The following is an 18,762-nucleotide window of genomic DNA, read 5'->3' as shown; positions in this document are numbered from 1 at the left end:
CTGCGTGTCCTAGAGAGCATTTCAGCTTTCTCAAAATCAACTTCATTCTTATTAAACTAAACATGCTCTGACTATCCATACCATCCAGCAATCATGCTCCTTCTATTTACCCAAAGAAGTTGAAAGTTGAGTCCACACCAAAACTTGCACGTGGATGTTTATAGCAGCCATATTCATAATTGCCTCAGGTTGGATGCAATCAAGATGTCCTTCAGCAGGTGATGGACAAACACACTGTGATGCATGCAGACGGTGGAGTATTGAATAATATTCAATTGAATGGCATGAGAAAGAAATGAGCTATCAAGGCATGGAAAGACATAGAGGAATATAAGTGAGTGTTACGAAGTCAAAGAAGGCAACCTGAGAAGGCTGAAGACTGTGTGACTCCAGCTCTGTGACACTCTGGGAAAGGCAGAACTATGGAGGCAGTGAAAAGATCAGGGGTGGCCGGGGATGGGGGGGAGGGAGGGATGAATAGGTGGAGCGCAGAGGATTTTTAGGGCAGTGAAAATACTCTGTATTTTCTGTATCTGTATGATGCTATAATGGTGGATACATGTCATGATATGTTTGCCCAAACCCGAAGAATGTACAACACAACAGTCCGCCCTGATGTGGACTGTGGACCCTGAGTGGTGATGACATGTCAGTGCAAGTTCATCAGTTGTAACAAATGCACCATCTGGTGGGGGTTGGATAACAGGGGTGGGGGTGGGGCAGGGGCAGCACAGGGGGCATATGGGGAATCTCCGTACTTCCTTCGTTTTGTTGTGAGCCTAAAACTACTCTAGCGTATTAATTTTTAAAAAACTTTATTGGGGTATAATTTGCATAAAACAAAATTCACACTTTTAAAGTGTAAGTTGATGGGTTTTGCCAAACAGGCACTCCCCTGTAATACCAACCACCACAATGCCGTATAGAACATGCCCTCACCCTAGGAAGTTTCTGCCACCCTTTGTTCACCTGATCCCGGACCCTGGCAGTTTCCCACTGCCTCTGGCTGTTCCCTCTCCGGGCGCTCTCCTCCTGGAGTCTGCTAGCGTCCCCTCCTGAGCTGCCCTCCCCCAGGGGGATGCCTGACATTCACTGCATCGCTGGGGTGTCAGAGGTCCTCTCCTCCCAAAGAGGTGTGGATGGCTTGTGGATGGTTCATCCACTTACCGTCGATGCACGGTGCGTTGCTAGAGACATGGAGACAGTGCTGCAGGGACCTCGGATCCCTGGGTTGCGGGATGGCTCTGAATTTCCCTTTATGGGGAACTAGAGCTTTCGTTCAACTACTAACATGGTCCAGTTGGAGCCCACGCCCAAGCCACTGACAAGCACAGTGAGCACCTCCTGGGGCAGACCCTGGTCCAGCCGCCATCATGAGGCCATGGCTCAGAGAGGTGGGGTGACTGGCCCAAGGTGAGCCAGCTCTCAAGGGGCAGAGTTGGGGCTCAAAACTGGCTGAGGCGGAGGGAGGGGGGCAGGGCTCAATTGGGCTGACCCTGGCTGCTTTGAGGGTCAACCCTGTCCCTGCCTCTGCCCTCCCCGTGGGGACACCCAGACACAGGCACACAAAGCCAAAGCCACACAGCCCACCCTCACATCTACAACCCCAACCTTGAACATAGCACACCACTCACACAACAAGAGCACACCAAACATGTGAAGAGACAAGCTGAGGCGTGAGCGCACACACGCACACGGTCCCCACAGGCCAGGCTGCGCCACGCTCACCGTGTCCACCCCCTTGTGCAGGGCACACGCCAAGGGCCCCACAGCATGCAGACACCTCCCCCAGGGGCCCAGCCAGGAGGCATCTGCAAAGCTCCCGGCAGGCTAGAGCCTGGGGGTGCCCAATAGGCCACTGCTCCCCTGAAAGCCTGGGGTGGGGTTGGGGGGCAGCCGGCAGGGGCCTCACCAAGGAGCAGGAAGTGCCTCCTGGGACCTCACCAGGGCAGCTGGCCTAGAGCCCGGGTCCTCCCCCATGGAGCCCTGAGAACTCCCTGGGTTTCTCTCAGGTACCCCAAGGGAGGGCTCATGTGCAGAGTTGGGGGTAGGAATTTGGGTGTAGCTTAAGGTGGGTCAGGGTGAGGGAGTACAGGGTGGGGGCTTGTGGAGGAAGCAGGGGGGAGCCGAGGGGGAAGAGTATGGGGTGGCTGTGGCCCTTGGGCCAGCTCTTTTCTGCATGAGTGCAGCCACAGTGTCGCGAGCGGAGGACAAACACGGAAAACTGCAATGCCCGGCTGCTCCTGTGCCCATGGTGGTGGCCCCTGGCCCAGCCCCACAGGGCACCCCAGGCCGCCCTGAGACCCTAGATGCCCACCCGCCTAGGCCACCTGCCTGTTCTCTAGTGGGGGCTAGAGGAGCCAGTGAAAGGCAGGGGCCCCAACCCAGCAGGGCCACTGCCAACCCCACATCTAGATTCCATCTCCAGAGCTCCAATAGAGGCAGGCCTGTGGTCATCATCCCCAATTTACAGACAAGGAAACTGAGGCAGGACAGCTCAGTCCACGGGAGCCAGGGGAGAGGCTCTCTGCTCTCCTCCACCCGGAGGTGAGAACGGTCCTTCCTCCCCCAGCTCCCCTACAATCTGCCCCTGCCCTGCCCCTCACGTCCACTTCCAGGCTCTGGATTCTCCTTGCAAACTGCCCGGCTCCAGCCAGAGGCCCAGGCCGTGCGGAGATCATGGAGAAACAATCCTCTCTCTGTGAGGGTCAGACCCGACCCGTTCTGCCACTTTCTGTGCGATGGCAGAACCTGTTGGGTGGCTTTGGGCCGGCTCTGCCTCCTCTCTGCTCCTGGCCAGGGGAATCAAAAACCTGTCAAGCGGGTTTGACCAAAATTATGTCTTGTTCCCAAGCAAGTTCATAGTGCTGGTTTCCATCTCTCAGGCGGGAGCGTCCCAGAGCAGAGCGGAGGTCCCCGGAGGTCGATGCGGACACGGGACCATGTGAGTACCTGGGGGCCCCGGGGCCCCAGTGGCTTTAGTAGTTGGGGGCAGGGGAAGGGGCACAAGATCTGGGGTCACTGTGGGGTGCTAGCTACCAAGCGGAGAACCAGCCCCTGCTCGTGGGGGCTGGAGGAAGGGCCAGGCTGGAGTGGTGGCCGCAGCACCTGCTCTGGGGTACACGGTCCAGGGGACTGAGTGGGAGCACAAGCTGCAGCAAGCTTCCTGGGCAGACAGGCTGGGGGAGCCAAGGCTTGGAAGGCTGGGGTTGGCACTGCTGTGCTGGGAAGTCCCTGGGTCTTCTGGGGACACTGGAAACAGGCCGGGGGCCTGGCACTTCATCCTGGTCCGGCCTCACCGCCTGGATCCTCAGACAGGCTGCAGCTGGGGAATGAGGGCTGGAACGTGGTGCAACCAGCCATGGCTCCCTGCAGGCCACTGCCACTGTAGGACATCAGCTGCCCTCAGTTTGGTGTCCCCTGGGAAGCAGTGACAAAAGGCTCCCAGGCCTCGGTCCTGCTCAGCCTCCCCCCGCGAGGCCTCAGGGAGGCGGCTGAGAAGTCGCAGTGGCCCTGGGCCGGCCCATCCTTGAGGAATCAGGTTGCAGGGCCCGCTGTTATCTGAGCCACCAGCGACACCTCGGCCTTGCTGAGCAAGTGCACACCTGCCTTGTGCCTCTGTGCATGTGTGCACACGCTCATGCAATACTCGAGTATGGGCGCACACGTGCAAGCAGCTTTCCCCCGTCCTGCGCAGTGCCACGTGCAGTGGGGGGAGTGCACGCATGTGCACACTTTTCTCTCATGCAGTAGTTGTTGGGATGTTGTTAGGATACCGTTGTGTCTGCACGTGTGGGCATCACATATGTATGCACATGTGTCATGGGTCTACGTGTCTGGTGATGCTAGAAACCATCCAGGCAATGGCACCTCTCAGGACCTGCCATCTGAGCTGGCCCAGGAGGTTGCAGGAGGCTGCACTGGCCATGTCCCTTGCGAGCTGGTGACTGTGGACTAGTGCCATCTCTCGGGGCCATAGAACCTTCATCTGCACAGTGAGGGCTGTCATGGCCACTCCACAGGCAACGTGAGCCCAGGGACTGACTACATGAGACGTTCCTGCCAGATGCCTGGATGTGGGGGCTGGCAGGCTGGCCCCTGACCACCTGCAGTCAACGGGCACTGGATGCCTGCCACATGGAGGAGACCCGGCAGCCCAAGGGGTGCAGACTCCTCAGTCTCCAGGAGCTGGGCTAGGGCACTGCCATCGTTTTGTGGCCCAGGACACTGAGACACAGTGGGAGAGAGACTCAGCTAAGGTGACCGGAGAAGGGGCTTCTCCCTCACCACGTGGGGCGTAGGGAGCCACCACCGGAGTCTCTGACCTGCTTCTCACCTGTCCCTGAGTCTGTAGAATGGGTCAGTGAGTGCCAGAAGGCAGGGTGAGCTCCAATCACACCCGTGGGCTGAGCCAGGGCACACAGCAGGTGCTCCGTAAAGATCTGTGTGGGGACATGGAAAGGGCTTGGATGGTGTGCCCAGCCTCTGGAGGCCCCTGGTGACGGGCAGGCGGAGCATCCCTGGGTCACTCTGGGACATGGTAGGAGACCTGCAGTGGGCGCTACACAGCGCAGAGAGCCCTGGCCTGGTGCTCGGCTCAGCGGATGCCCAGGGAACAAGGGCCATTGCTGTGGTTATCGCTGCACCATTGTCATCGTGTTACTCGCAGGTGGGTGGAGGGATCAACTGCAGAGAAGGCGCAGAAGTGGGGCCCTGGGGCTCCTGGACCAGAGGGCATGCTGGAGAAGAGGCCCCAACAAGAGAAAGTGGCCAGGGCCCTGCCGGCTGGCCCAGGAGCCGGGCAAGAAACTCTCCACCAAGGCTTTGTGGCTCAGTGGGCAGCACCCAGACCAGGGCGACAGCTGGAGCTCTGGTGGCCTTCTGTCTTCATGGTGGCAGGGGCATTTCCCTGAGACACGGCCACGAAGACACAGTGGTCCCTGAGTGTCCATGCAGGGCACGAGTGTGTATCATCAATGCTGGCATCTGAGACTCTGCTCTGAACTCAGGGGTGTTCTTGTCCTCCTGTAGAGGGCCTTGGTGGCACTTGAACTTGGGCTCCTGTAAGGAGCCCTGCTGGACCCCTGGGGCTCCCTGCAGGGACTGCTGCATGGGATGGATGCAGGGTCTCCATCTGCAGTTAGCTGAGTGCCTGCTGGGCCCTGGGCTGAGTACACACATCACCCGGAAGGCATCGTCTGGACAGACGTATTTGGTGGGACACGCCCACAACAACCTGAGGTGGCGGCGCGGTTACCTCAGATGAGGGACTCAGGCTCTGGGGACACACTAGTCCCGTCTACAGAGGCTCCAGGCAGGCCAGGGCTCACTGCGCAGGCTGACCTTGCCCAGGTGAGTGGCAGGTGCACAGCGTCACCAGTGTGCCTGACCCCTGCCCTGCCCTCCAACCTGCAGCTTCTGAGGCTCCACTCAGCAGAGATCTTCCAGCCTGGGTGTCCAGAGCAGGAGTAGGAGTGACCCTGGACCCTTGAGGAGCAGCCCTCAGGTCTCCTCTTCCAGTACCACCACCCCCAGCCCCCACAGTGGGCAACTCGGGCCACCCTCTCCAGTGCCCAGGGCCCCCAGGCCCAAAGGCAGCAGCCAAGACCCCACCCCATAACCTGCTCCCTCCTCCTGACGCCACTGTAGCCCCCACCCCAGGCCTGGGGGGAGCCCTCCTGCCTTGAGTTCCCTGAGCCCCTCAACGCCTCTCCCCTTAGTGGCTCTCAGCACACCTGGCAAACACCAGGGAGGCCCCCAGGGAGGGCTGGCCCACCGTCCTCGGGCCGAGACCACATGCACCTTTTAAAAATAATTTCATTTATGTTCATTTACTTGTTTCTGTCTGCACTGGGTCTTTGTTGCTGCACAGGCTCTTCTCTAGTTTTGGCAAATGCGGCTGCTCTCTAGTTGTGATGCGCGAGCTTTTCATTGCAGTAGCTTCTCTTGTTGAGGAGCACAGGCTGCAGGCAGGCGGGCTTCAGTAGTTGCGGCTCCCAGGCTCTAGAGCACAGACTCCGTAGTGTGGCTTAGTTGCTCCACGGCACGTGGGATCTTCCTGGACCAGGGCTCGAACTTGTGTCTCCTGCACTGGCAGGTGGATTCTTATGAACTGAGCTACCAGGGAAGACCCCACATGCGCTTTTACAGCTGAGGTTCTTCCTACCCACAACCACCAAATTCCTGTCAGCTGGGGACCCACCTCCTCATCCCTCCGCTGCTTCCTTGGACCCAACCCCCCCTGCACTTTGAGGGTGGGGGCTGGGTCAAGGGCTGCCCCAGGAGACTGACTGTCCTCTTCTCCTTGGCCAAACGCCCTCTGTCACCTGCCGGCCCAGGGGAGCCACACCACCCCCATGGCACTGTTGCCAGTGGCTGGACAGCCCTGGTCATCCCTGGGAGATGTGAAGCTCCCAGCAGAATACACCTTCCAGCTGTGCTGCCCGTGCCTGGCCCCGGGTCTGTGTCCATGCTGCCCCCTGCCCATCAGAGACCCCAGAGGGGCAGCCAGGTGGGGTCTTTGGGCGGTTTGGAATAGAGAGGAGCCTGGGGTACCCAGACAGAGGAGGGTGTCTGGGCCCTTATCCACCTGGCTCCACACCACAGTGCTGTCATTAGGAACAATGTCGGCCTCTCACTCGGACCTGCGCCCAACCGCAGAGCCTCTCCTGGGCCTGGGGCACCGCAGGCTCCCAGGGGCGGCTCCTTCATGGGTGTTGGCCCAGCCCAGGGCCCGTGGTAGACGCTGATAGGGAAGAACAGCCTGTCAGGCAGGTCTGGGTGGAATTTCAGGCACAATGGCTTGGCCCTCCCCAGCTGGCCCACCTCCCCCTGCAGGGAGCCTGAGCCGAGGAGAGCTCCTCCCACAGTCCCCTCTCCCACCACCAGATGAAGATGGGAGAGCCAGCAGAGCAGGGCCACCTGGAGCACATCCCTGGTCCACAGAGGGCAAGGACATATCCTCAGCCCCAGGGAGAAGTCAAGCCCCGACTCCCGCTTCCCACTGGGCAGCCAGGGAGCATGACCTGATGTCTTTGGGCCTCAGCTTCCCCATCTGGAAAGTGGGCTCCTTGCAGTGTGGTCAGGGTTAGATGGGCTCAGGATGTGAGGCCCAATTATCATGTACACCCTACTACAGCCCTGGTCTCCCCCACCCTCTGCAATTCAGCATCTTGTCCCCTAACCTGCCAGGACACCCCTCTGGCTTCCAGCCTCAAGGAAGGGAACCCCACCAAGCTCCTCTCATTCCCAGAGCCCTCACCCACCCAACACACAGTCAGTAGGCAGAGACCTCCCCCTCTTCCCTGGCCATCTCTTGGGAGTGTCCCAGAGGCCAGGCATGTCTAAAACGAGTTTGGAGAGCCCCACCTTCCTGTCACTCCATCCGTCTAGCACATCCCTGCCTGTGGGCTCTGGTGGCCACTGTGAGACACAGGACCATTCTCTGTCCTCTTGCTGAGCCTGGGGTTTGAGGACCCAGCTGAGAGCCAGCCCCCTTGTCAAGTCCTCTTGGAAAGCTCCAGGACAGTGAGTGCTTGCCCCGGCCTGGCTTATCTTGGGGTCACAGGGCCTGCCCCCCTCAGTTGGCGGTCCCACTGCCAGGGCACCCACCATCCAGCTTCAGAGAGCCCAGAGCAGCTGTGCCTCTTCTACACTTCCTGTGCATGACTCCTGCAGTGCGCTGGCCCCTACTCTGCTGTGTCTCGGAAGCAAACCGTAACAGCCCTGGATCGTCATCTCTCCTGCCACCGCTGGACACTACCAGCAGGCGCTGGAGGGTTTCCAGTCTGGGGACTGCTGATGCAAACACTCCGGTCTCTGAACGCAAGTGAGACCACACACCTCCTTCAGTGAGGAGCGGAGGAGGGGGCTGCATGTGGCCTCGGGCAAGGCCGAAGGGGTCTTTGGGCAGAGGTTTCCAGGGTTTGTGAAGAGGCCCTCCTGGGGTGGTGGAGCACTGCGCCGGTTGGTGGTGGCCTGGGCCGAGGCAGGCTCTGTGAAGGAGGGAAAGTGAGGTTCTGGGCATGTGCAGACGCAAAGCCAGGGGACCCCAGGGCTCCCTCCCCCTGGCCTGGAGGTGATGATGGCATGGGTCTGGGCTGGTGGCATCGCTGCTGACCTGGCTATGAGCTGTGGGTCTGACTCTCACTGGGTGACAGACAGTGCCACAGAGCAATGGTGGCCTGTGGTACCCACCACCAGAGGTGTGCCACCAGGACTGAGGGGCTCTCACCCGGAGGAGGGTGGCGCCTGGCACCACAGTGAGGAATCTGATTCGGGGCTGAGCCCCAGGCTCACTCCCGGCTCTGAGCTGGACCTTGTGGGACCCGAGAGATACTCACCAGGCCCACTGGACGGGCCCTGTGGCCACTACCAAAGGGAAGAAAGTGCTGCTCAGAGGGGCCAGAGCTCACGGCAGTCACACAACGGGCAAGGTTATCTTGCTCCCAGCTTGGATTCTCACTCCCACAACCTTTTAAGTTTTAGCAAACGCTTCGTGGAGGTGAAACACAGGCAGGAAAAAGGGCCCAGGCCATGAGGGGCGGCTAGGTGGACTTCTGCCTGTGCACAGCCACCAGTTCCTACAGAGAAAATAGCCAGCCAATCCCCAAAGTCCCCACCGAGGCCCCACGGGGCCATCCATGCCACTGTGGGCACCTGGACCCTCCTGAGAGAGCTTTCCCACTGGCTGAACAAACCCTGGCTTACTGACCCGCCAGCTGTCGGCCGGCTTGGGCGTCTCCAGTCTGGGGCTTCATCATAGGTCACGTGCACCCTCATGGTCCCAGCACCAAGTGGGAGCTGGTCCCCTCAGGCCATCTGCTTTGCTGTGAAGACTGGATTAGGGAGTTGAGATGAAGTGAGAATGTCCCATCCCTACAGGATGGACATACATGCCCCCCTTAGGCGTGGACAGGACCCAGTGGGTGGTCACAGGACAGGACTCCCACACCTACCTCCTGCACCCTGCAGCCCACAGACCCCTCCTGAGCCAATGTGACTGTCCTACGGCTTCCTGCTCCACAGGCTGGAAACAGAGGGCCAGTAGAGGCCAAGGGGCCTTCCCCACACCTGGAGCACAGAGGACCCAGGGCCAGGGCCACGGGAGCCATGGAGAGCTTCACAGAGTCACTAAACAGACTGAAGGAAGTCCATGAGAATGAGGTCATGGGTGAGTACCTTGGGGAGGACAAACTCTCAACTGGACAGCAGTCTAAGAGCCAAGTTCAGGCCAGGGGACTCCCACATGTTGCCTCCAATTCTCGCCAAAACCAGGACCATGACTTGCAGGCCCAGAAAAGGAGTCCTGACCCAGAGCCCAGAGCTGCATTGTGGCCAGGCACCCAGCCTTAGACCAACACCCAAGTGCAGCACTGGAGGGGTGGCCCCCAAATGGTCAGTTCACATCAGAGCAGAAATAAAAGACCAGCCTGGCCACAGACAGCTGAGACACTAAAGCCAAAACCAGCCCCTTGCCCCAGGTGGGGGCCTCCTTGTCCCCCAGAAGGGAGGTTACCTACTTTCCTTGTAGGAATGGAGCCCAAGGCTCCGGAGGCTTGTCTGGAGCGTTCCGGGTGCTGAGCTAAAATCCCTCTGCCCCTTCCAGAACCCCAGGCTAAGCTCTGCCCTGGCACGCATGTCTGTCCAGTTTCCCCACCAGCAACAGGACTGCAGCCACCTGCTCCATTCACTCCCTCAGTGCCTGGACCAGACCCTCCCCTGACATTTCTGACAGTGCTCACTCCCCCTCCCACATCAAAGGCCCAGAGACGCGGAGGGGCGGGGACTGCTTGGGCTAGCCTAGGACCCAAGCCAGACCATGATGGGAGGGGAGGAGGGGTTGTGCTGGGGTCTCCCTTGGGGGCCCATTGGCAGCACCCAAAAAGCATCCCTCCCGGGCCTTGGCTGGGTAACTGGTGACTCCCAGCATCCGGGACCCATCCCCAGCTGACACCAGAGCCAGAGACAAGGGAGGGGAGAGGCTGGGCCCAGACCGGGGTCCCAGGCCGCCAGGAGACTGACCAGAAGCTGGCAGCAGGTGCAGACTGGGAGCCCTCCAAGGGGGTGACCTCAGGGAGTCAGTGCAGGGACCCAGGCAGGTGGCGGGCGTCTGGAGAGGGTTCTGCCAGACAAACAGGGACAGGAAATGCCCCGGCTCCATGTAGAGGTGGCAGACCAGCTGGGCCTGACCTCTGCTCCTTTCCTCACTCCTCAGGCCTACAGAACAAGCTTATGGAACTGAACTCAGAGAGGTGCCGGTGAGTGAGGACAGGACTGGCCCAGGAGACTGGAAGGGCAGTGACTCCCCAGGGTTCATCTCCCCTCTTCCCCTGCAGCCCCAGGGCCCTGGCACTGCCACTAGCAGTGATGCAGGAGAAAGTGAAGCTCAGCATAGCGGGTAGGGGGGAGTCTGGTCCAAGGTCATGCCTCGAGGAGATGGAGGAAGTGGGGCTGGAAAGTCCAAGCCCACCAGAGTGAACAGGGACCCTCCAAGGGGATGGGCAAGGAGCATCCATGAAGGGCACCTCTGGGACAATAGCTATCAACAGGGGGACTCCACGTGAGTCCTGGAGACCCACAGGCAGACTCCCCAGGTCCCCACTTCACAGAACGCTGCCAGGTGGCACATGGACGAGACAGAGTCCTCAAGGCCATACACGCTCACACTTGGGCGAGCTGGCACTGCCCTTGAGAGGCCCCAAGTCTCAAGGAAGTCCTAGGCTGGTGGCCAGGGAGAGAACAGTGGGTAGTAGAGAGCTCTCTGGGTAGATCAGACCCCCCACTTCAGATTGTCCCCCACAGGGATGCCCAGAGGGTGGAGGAGCTCTGTGCCAAGAACCACCAGCTCAGGGAGCAGCAGAAGGCGCTGAAGGAGAACCTGCGGGCGCTGGAGAACAGGTGGGGGCACCTCACACCCCACTCATAATGGGGGCAGGGACGGAGGAAGACCAGAGCGTTCTGTGGAGAATGAGTCTGGGATACTCTGGAGTCAACTCAGCCACTGCAGGACTTCTCAGAGCCTTAAGTAAACTGCACTTTTCAAGGTTCCTTCCCAAACTCAACAGCATGTGGCATGCTTAGCCCACAGGGTGGGCAACGTGGTGGGGAAAGGCAGGGCAGGTCCTGGGACTGGGGCGGGGGGCGCGGCATCCCGGCCCCTCCCTCTCAGAGCAGCCTCTCGCCATCCCTCCTCGCCCCACAGGCTGCGGGCTGGGCTGTGTGACCGCTGCATGGTCACCCAGGAGCTGGCCAGAAAGAAGCAGCAAGAGTTCGAGAGCTCCCTCCTCCAGAACCTGCAGCACGTCTTCCTCCTCAGTGAGCGCCCCCCTGCCCCGTGTCCTGCACCCCGTCCTCCTGTGGGGGCCGGCGACCCCCCACCTCCTCAGCCCAACGAGGGGTCTCGGGGAAAGGGGAGGAGGTGACCCAGGGCTGCACTGTGAGGAGGGACACCCGCACCCCAATTCACAGACAGATGGTGCAAAGCCCCCCACTGGCCCCCACAGGCCACCTGCTGCTCAGTCACTGGGCCGGGGCGTCCCTGCCCTCTCAAGGCCTCAGCTCCCTCCTTCTCAGGATAAGGAGGGTCCCGCAGAGACCTGGGTTCCGTGAGTCCTGCTGATGAGCACAAGCCCCTTTCCTTTGGCTGGGGGGTCCCTCAAGGCTAGGGAGCGCCATCCCTTTTCACAGCCTCCAGGCTGGTGCTGTTCACTCAACATCCACCCACCCACTCAGGCAGCAAGCATCTATGGGGCTCCTGCTGTATGCCAGGCCCCAAGCCAAGTGCTGGAGTCCCAGCTGGGCCAAGACAGGGGGACTCCCAGGGCCGTGAGGACCCCGCTCGCCCTTCCCCTCCCCAAGTCCTTCCTAACCAGTGCCTTCTGCAGCCACTGAGCTGACGCGGCTGCAGGAGGAAAATGACGCCTTGAAGGAGGAAGTGAAGCGGCTTCAGGGCCCAGGGTGAGTGGGGGGAGCCCCAGGCACTTGTGCAGGGGGAGGGGTCCCACAGGCCAGCATCCTGGGACAGATAGCGACCTCCCCTGGTCTGCAGGCACAAGACCCCCCAGAAGCAGAGCTGGGCCGCAGCACCCATGGCAGCTCTGGTGCTTGGGCCACCCCCAGACACGGGTGTGAGCCCACGATGATGTCTTTCCTGGTCACCTGGGTCTCCCACACAGGCGGCTTGGCCCCCAGGAGGGTGCCCTGGCCTTTCTGATCGTCTCTGGGATGCTGCCCCCTCACCTGCCTCATATTTGCCCCCCACAGACCCAAGCCCCAGCTCAGGGAGGGCATCTCGGACCCCCCATCACCCCTGCTGCTCCCCTCCCTGGGCGCCCGGAAGGCCGTCACTGAGAAACCACTGGGAGGCCACGAGGAGACAGAGGATGGCCATGCAGGTGCAGGTCCATGGGAGAGGCGGGTGTGGGGCAGGGGGCTGAGCAGCCTGAGACCAGGGACCCTCGGGCCAGGGGCTGAGCTGACCCCTCAGCAGCTGTCCTCCCTTCTGTCCCTCCTCCCACAGAAAGGCCGGGGGTGTACGGGACATCACCAATGGCCAAAATCTCCCCAAGTCCCAATCTTCATGAGGCACGGACCCCGGACATGGTGAGGGTGAGGGACCCCGAACCCCTGAACCCACTCCTCCCTCTTCCTGGGCAGCCCGAGGAGGAGGCCAGAACTGCCAGCCCTGCTGTGTGACATGCACATGGTAACATGCCCATCCTCGTGCCAAGCAGGGAGTCCTGAGCTCCACACGATGACGGTGGAAGCAAGGCTCAGAGTGGGTGGGAGACCTGCCCAAGGTCGCACAGAGAAAAGGGCAGAAGGTAGCAGCCGAGCCCACCCAGACTGACCCGCCTACCCTGTGCAGAACCCCCAGCGCATCTCCAACCAGCTGCATGGGACAATCGCCGTGGTGCGGCCTGGGTCCCGGGCCTGCTCCGCCGACCAGGGCTCCACCAATGGGACGCCCCCACTGCTGCCCACCAGGAACAGCCCACCCAGCCCACCTGGCGAGCACAGCCTCCCTCTGGACAGGTGAGTGCCCGCCCTCTACCACCACCAGGAGCTCCCTCAGCTGGGCACCTGGTCTCCTCCTCTGGTCCCAGCTTTAAGGCAGGGGCCAGCAGCAGGGAGTCCCTCCCTTTGTCCCTTCAGGAGAACTGCTCTCCCTGGCTTGGCTTCCCCCTGCCTGCAGCATGGTTCCCACGTGGACATCTGAATGGCCAGGGCAGGGTGGGGTTTCGTGGACAGAGGAGATGGGGACTGGGCACCCCCTTTCATCGTGGTCTGAGGAGAGTGGGGGTGGGGTTGTGGTGGGTGACCAGGTGGGCAGGGTGCTCCAGGGGACTGGGCAGGCAGCTGACGCCCAGAAGGGGGAGAGGCCTTAGTGGCCAGTTCCCTCCTCTGATCCCCAGGCCCCAGGCAACTCTAAAACCAGGCACCCAGGGGCCCGGGCATTCCCTTCCCCACTGCCCACCGTGTCACGTGGGCACCTGCCTTACCCCCAGGACCCCTAGTCCTCCCTGTGAAGTGGGGCTGACTATGCCCCACAATCACCAGGCTTCTCCTTCCCCACAGCTTCCTGCAGGCCTCTCGGCCTTCTGCCAGGACCTGCGAGTCCCTGAAGCACTCCCTCCAGGCCGACCGCCTCTGCCTCCTGAACCGGCATCTAACCCTGCACCTTGGCAGCCCCCCGGCCCCCGCCACAGCCCCCAGCGGCCCCCAGTCCCAGGGCCTCAAGGCTGGGGAGGCGGAGGCCTGGGAGGAGCCCTCGGGCCTGCTGGGCCTGCCGGGCGCCCTGGTGGGCGTGCGGAACCCACGGCTGGAAGGCGCACTGCACATGCTCCTGGCCCAGCAGCTGCGGGCACAGGGCAGGGTGGGCAGTGCCCGGCTGAGGGGCCCTTGGGGGCCCAGAGGGACGCCGCCTTCCCCACCAGCCGACTCAGACTCCGAGGGTCCTGAAGGCGAGGCGGCCAGGGAAACCCTGTCCAGAAGGAGGCACCCACAGCCTGCAGGCCCGGGCAGCCCCCAGGGGAAGGAGGGCACAGCCACACAGGACTATGTCCCAGACAAGCCCCTGGACCTCTCAGAGAGGGGTCGGTGCCGGGCCAGCACTCCCAAGCCTGCCAACCAGTCGGGGTCACTCAGCCCTCCACAGGTCCCCACGCCCAGCCCTGAGCCACCCCAGGGAGTGGGACCACCTGCCCAGTGTGGAGCCCAGAGACTCAGCAATGGCACCCAGGAAGCCAAAGAGCCAGAGGCGGAAGAGCATCCATCTTCTCCGGTGAGGGACCAAGCCCGGTTCCTGGGCTCTGTGTGTCCCACCCAGAGCACCTGGGCCCCAGGCTGCCCTCTCTTCTCTGCTCCACTCCACCAGCCAGTTGCGGAGGGAAAGCCTGCTGCCCAGGTCACAAGCCACAGGGAGCCAGCTGACCCTCCAGTCCCGTCCTGTCCAGGGCTCCCACAGGCTGTGCCCGAGGCCGGGTTGGGAAGAGAGAGGGAAGTTGCCTTACATGAGCTCAAGTCTCTTCCTTCTTTCCCGCCAGGACGCGCCCTACTCTGCCCCAGGGCCCCACCTCAGCCTGCCCTCTCCAAGTGGGCCAGGAGAGGAGGACAGAGGGAGGCCTAGACTTCCCCCCTACCCACCAAGGCCTGGTGGAGACGGCCACCCAGGTGAGGATGCGAACACAGCAAGTGTTCCACGATGGAAGTGGAACCACAGTGAGCAGGGAGGGCCTGACCCAGCAAACTCTGGTCTCAGATTTGGTTCCCCACCTTCAGACCCAGAGTGGAGCGAGGGGCCCAGGGAGGGCACGTTTCTGACCACAGGAAGTGAATGGAGAGCATCCTAGCAACTGGGGCTTCAGGGCAGGTGATGAGTTCCCTGTCACCCAGCAACTAAGCCAGGGGCACCCCAGTGGGTGGGGTCACTGCAGGAGTGTAGGGAACTTTGGGCTTGGATTCCACCCCAGGGCAGGTTACTCGGGCTCTCTGTGCCTCAGTTTCCCCAGCTTCAGAGGTGTTGCCACTGGTCTCAGCCTGGCAGGTTAGGGGCCTAGGCTTCTACTAGATGCCCAGGCCACCATCCTGGCCTGACCCACACCCCGCGTCCTGCAGAGCTCAGCAAAGTCCATGGGCAACAGCTGGAGTCGGATGAGCTGGACGAGCCAGACACCTCGGACAGTGAGGTCAGTGCTGCCACACACTGGGGTAGGGGGGTGGCACCCTGGCTGCCCCAGGCTTGGGGGGGTCCTCACCATGACCACACCCCCACTCTTCAGATGGTCCTGAGCACCAGGGCGGAGGCCACACAGAGCTCGCCAGGGGAGGGACCCGGGTGTGTCTGCGACAAGGAGTGTGGACGGGGCCCGCAGAAGAGGAAGCGGGCCTCAGACTCCTGGAGCAAAGGTAGGCCCCAGGTGGGGGCGGGGCAGTTGCAGCACCGATACCCACAGCCTTTCTGGCTACGCGGAGCTGCTCCCAGAGCAGTCTTGTAAGAGGGCCTGGGTCAGGCCTGGGCAGACCCCGAGTCCACTTCCTCCTTGCTGGGCTGGCCCCTTCACCCCAAGCCTGTCTCCCTCCAGAAAGGAGGCGATATGAGACAGCAGTGGGACACAGGCAAGGACAGTTGTGTCATCTTCAAGGGAGAAGGAGCATCCTGGGCCACGAACAGCCCCAGGCCTGGTGGTCCTAGACCCTTCCCCTCTCACAGCCCCACCTGGGAGGGGTCAAGCTCACCTGGACCACCTTGTCCACTTTTAAGGAGGAGGCCCAGCAGAGGGTGCTGCCTCCTAGGCATGGGTGTGTTTGTTCCCGATGTGGGGCTGGGGGCTGCTCTCCCTTTTGCCAAGGGTGGTGCCTGTGGGCTCCCTCTCCACCCAGGCAGAGGGTATAAGGACGGCTCCCACTTCCTGCTCCGGGCACAGTGGCAGCTCGGGCCGGGTTTCCAGGCGCCCGCGAGAGCCTCTGAACGCCTGAGCTGATGCTGCACGCCGCCTGGTGTTTGTCCAGGCAGGCCTGTGTCGCAGGCTGGGCCATGGCTGCCACAGTGCACCACTGTTGCCGGGAAGGTGACCGCAGCCTGTTTGTCAGGCGAGCGCTGGAGGAGGCCAGCATGCTGGTGTGACCTCACAGCACAGCCAGCTGGGCACTTTTGGAAGACGTCCTGGCAGGCAGGGTCCACAGGGGTGCACCCCATCTGCCCCCACCTTCCACATGGAGTCAAGCCAGCCCCTTGCCCGCCCACCCAGACCAAGGCAGGGGCTCCCCAGATGGCACCCATACCCTCAGCACCTCACGGGGGATAAGTGAGAATAGCGCCCTTGTGTTGTGTGCCCATAGAGAGAGAGGCTCAAGGAGCATCCGGTCGTTACTGCCTTTGGGCCTCATGGGCCTGCCCGGGGATTAGCCATCACTGTCTCACAGATGCAAAAGTGGGGGCTCAGGGTGGGGCAACTTGCCCAGGGTCACAGAGGTGCTACGCGGGGTCAGGATGCCAACCTGATCCATCTGACCCAGAACCAGAGCTGGTTCCGCATCAGAGGCACGCCTGAAGCCCAGCATCGTGCAGGTCTCACCTGCAAGGGTGCCAGGAACCATATGTCCTTTCTCTGTGACCCCAGAGGTAGGCCCATGGAAGCACCTGCCAACATCCCAAGTGTTCTGAGAACATTTCCCTATAAGCTTAGCTTATCCAGATGCCCCAGACCCTCTGCAAGGTCGCAGGGGAGGCCCCAGGGCTGGGTGGATTCCAGGGTCACACACCTTCTACCAAATTCCCAAGGCTCCCCTCCGATCAGGCCGCCCTGTCCAGCATCCGCTGCCATCAGGAACAGGTTGACTGTCAGTGTGGGCTCCTGTGTTCCCAGAAACTGCCCACGAGGCCCTGGGCAAAAGCCCAGTGTCCCCGTAAGAGAGGACACGCAAGGTTACTACCGTGCCTCCCAGCTTAACCTTGGTCCACTTCCCACAGCCTCCAAGAAGCCGACCTGAGGAAGGAGGAACCAGGGAGCCAGGAGTCCCTCACCCAGCACCAGCACCTGGGAAAAGACCAGGGCATCCCAGCCTGCCCAGTGATGCGCCCCACCTGATTGATTGCCCGCAGCCAGGACAACCCCCACTGCCAGCCAAGCAGACAGCCCCGGGAGCAGGGTAGTGGACTGGGTCCTGCCACATCCACAGGGGTGTGAAGGCCAAGACGATTGGTCTTTTGAACCCCTCCATCTCGGAAACGATCTTACCCACCACTCTCACCCCAGCATCTGCTCCCTTGTGGGGAGCAGGGTCCTGGGAGACCGAGATGGCTCAAGCTCCAGCCGAGCCCCGCCCCCAGCCCTGCTGTGCACGGGCAGGCCCTCCTGGGCAGTGCCCCTCCTCCCACCAACCCAGACTCCACTAGTACCCTGGACCCAGGGGCTGCATGCCTTGCTACCCATTCCAGACGGGGTATCGAGCTCCAAGCAGTGGTCTCGGGCGCCCCCTTGCGGGAGGTCCCACAAATGTGCTGCCCGGTGAGAGCTAAGAAGGCCGGCAGGCGGCAGTGCAACACCTCTGCAGAGATGGGGGTCCCAGGGCATGGGGAGAATAAAGTGTAAGGAAGGATGGCGTGTGCAGCTGGCAGGGTTGGGCTTCAGCCGGGCCTCCACCTTCCCCGGGTGGGTGACTCTTGAGTGTCCAGGGATGGGGAGCCTCTGGGGAGGGCTGCGGGAACAGAATGTGCGCCAGGCGCCACGCAGACCCTCTCATCGACACCTCTATGTCCCTGGCCCCACACCCGCCACTGAACCGTCAGCCCTCTGCACAACCACAGGGAAGCTCACCCAGGACACTGCCCCGCACAGAACCAGGAAGACCGTGTTCTGTCCCCTGCCCCGCTATCTCTGCAACAACCTCAAAGCTTGACATGGTGCCAGCTGGCAGAAGAGAGACCACCCCAGAGCCCAGCCCCATTATCCAGCAGCAGACAGCATGGTTTTGGAGCTGAGGGCCAACAACCAGATGACAGCCATCCCCCTTTATCTTCCTCATCTGACATCAGTGTAACTATTAGCCACCAGCTTGTGGGTCCTGCCCCCTCCACCTGCCAGGGCCCTCCTACTAGAACAGCAGGCCAGCAGGGCCCTAATCCATCAATGTTGACCCGGCTTCTCCTCGCTAACAGAGAGAAATTTGTGTGCCATGTCTGGCACATTGCATGGGGAGCATTCACAGAGCTGTGTGGCAGATTTCATGGCGAGTGCCCAGTCTTCAGCCTCCAGGTAGACCCAGCACGGTGACGTTCCCTGGCTGAGCCGCTCAGCCCTGACAATACCCTGAGGTCACAGTCGCTGTCCCCACTTGAAGGATGAGTAAACCTACAGGCAGAAAGCTGGACAGAGCAGGCCAGTGCCATACAGGTGGCTATACGACCCTGCCCGGCAGGACGCAGGTGGGCTCCTGAGCATGAAGCCACTGGCTCTGGAGTCTGGGTCGGCAACAGAAGGCCTGGTACCCCGTAGACTCAAGGTCACTTTGCTGCTGAGGGATAGAAGTGTAGGACTCTGCCTGGGGCGGAAACTCCAGCATCACCCTGCCTGCCACCCCAAGCAGGTGCCTTCTTCCCTTGGGCCTGCGGTTTTCAGCCACTGGAGGAGACCAGGTGGCATCGACGGTCATTCTTGAAGCTCCTCGAGGGGCCACCCAGACCTCTGATGGCGGGTGCCACAGCTCCAGTCCTGCACCTCAGCCCCACCCTCCTGCAAAGACACATACCCTGAGAGGGGA

At 61.6% G+C, this 18,762-nt stretch overlaps 1 protein-coding gene across 4 annotated transcripts; it reads left to right on the top strand.

Moving 5' to 3' along the window:
- Positions 1–2,820: 2,820 nt before the first annotated feature.
- Positions 2,821–17,601, top strand: RBBP8NL (RBBP8 N-terminal like). 4 transcript variants are annotated; one of them, XM_086332797.1, is made up of 14 exons: positions 2,821–2,944; positions 9,028–9,172; positions 10,217–10,259; positions 10,804–10,899; positions 11,204–11,316; positions 11,886–11,958; positions 12,265–12,395; positions 12,521–12,603; positions 12,869–13,035; positions 13,579–14,284; positions 14,547–14,673; positions 15,118–15,188; positions 15,282–15,408; positions 16,973–17,601. In XM_086332797.1, the coding sequence occupies exons 1-14, from the start codon at positions 2,927–2,929 to the stop codon at positions 16,990–16,992; spliced, it is 1,920 nt and encodes a 639-aa protein (XP_086188923.1). In that variant the 5' UTR covers positions 2,821–2,926; the 3' UTR covers positions 16,993–17,601. The 4 variants fall into 4 exon arrangements, with proteins under 4 accessions (XP_086188923.1, XP_086188921.1, XP_086188920.1 ...); XM_086332795.1 differs by having other exon boundaries at positions 12,521–12,609; XM_086332794.1 differs by having other exon boundaries at positions 12,491–12,609.
- The last annotated feature ends 1,161 nt before the right edge of the window (positions 17,602–18,762 follow it).

Source organism: Bos grunniens, chromosome 13, assembly GCF_055505025.1.
Source record: "Bos grunniens cultivar Pamir isolate PY7600 chromosome 13, Bosgru_T2T1.0, whole genome shotgun sequence".
Taxonomy (NCBI): domain Eukaryota; kingdom Metazoa; phylum Chordata; class Mammalia; order Artiodactyla; family Bovidae; genus Bos; species Bos grunniens.
This window is presented reverse-complemented; position numbering and strand designations above follow the sequence as displayed.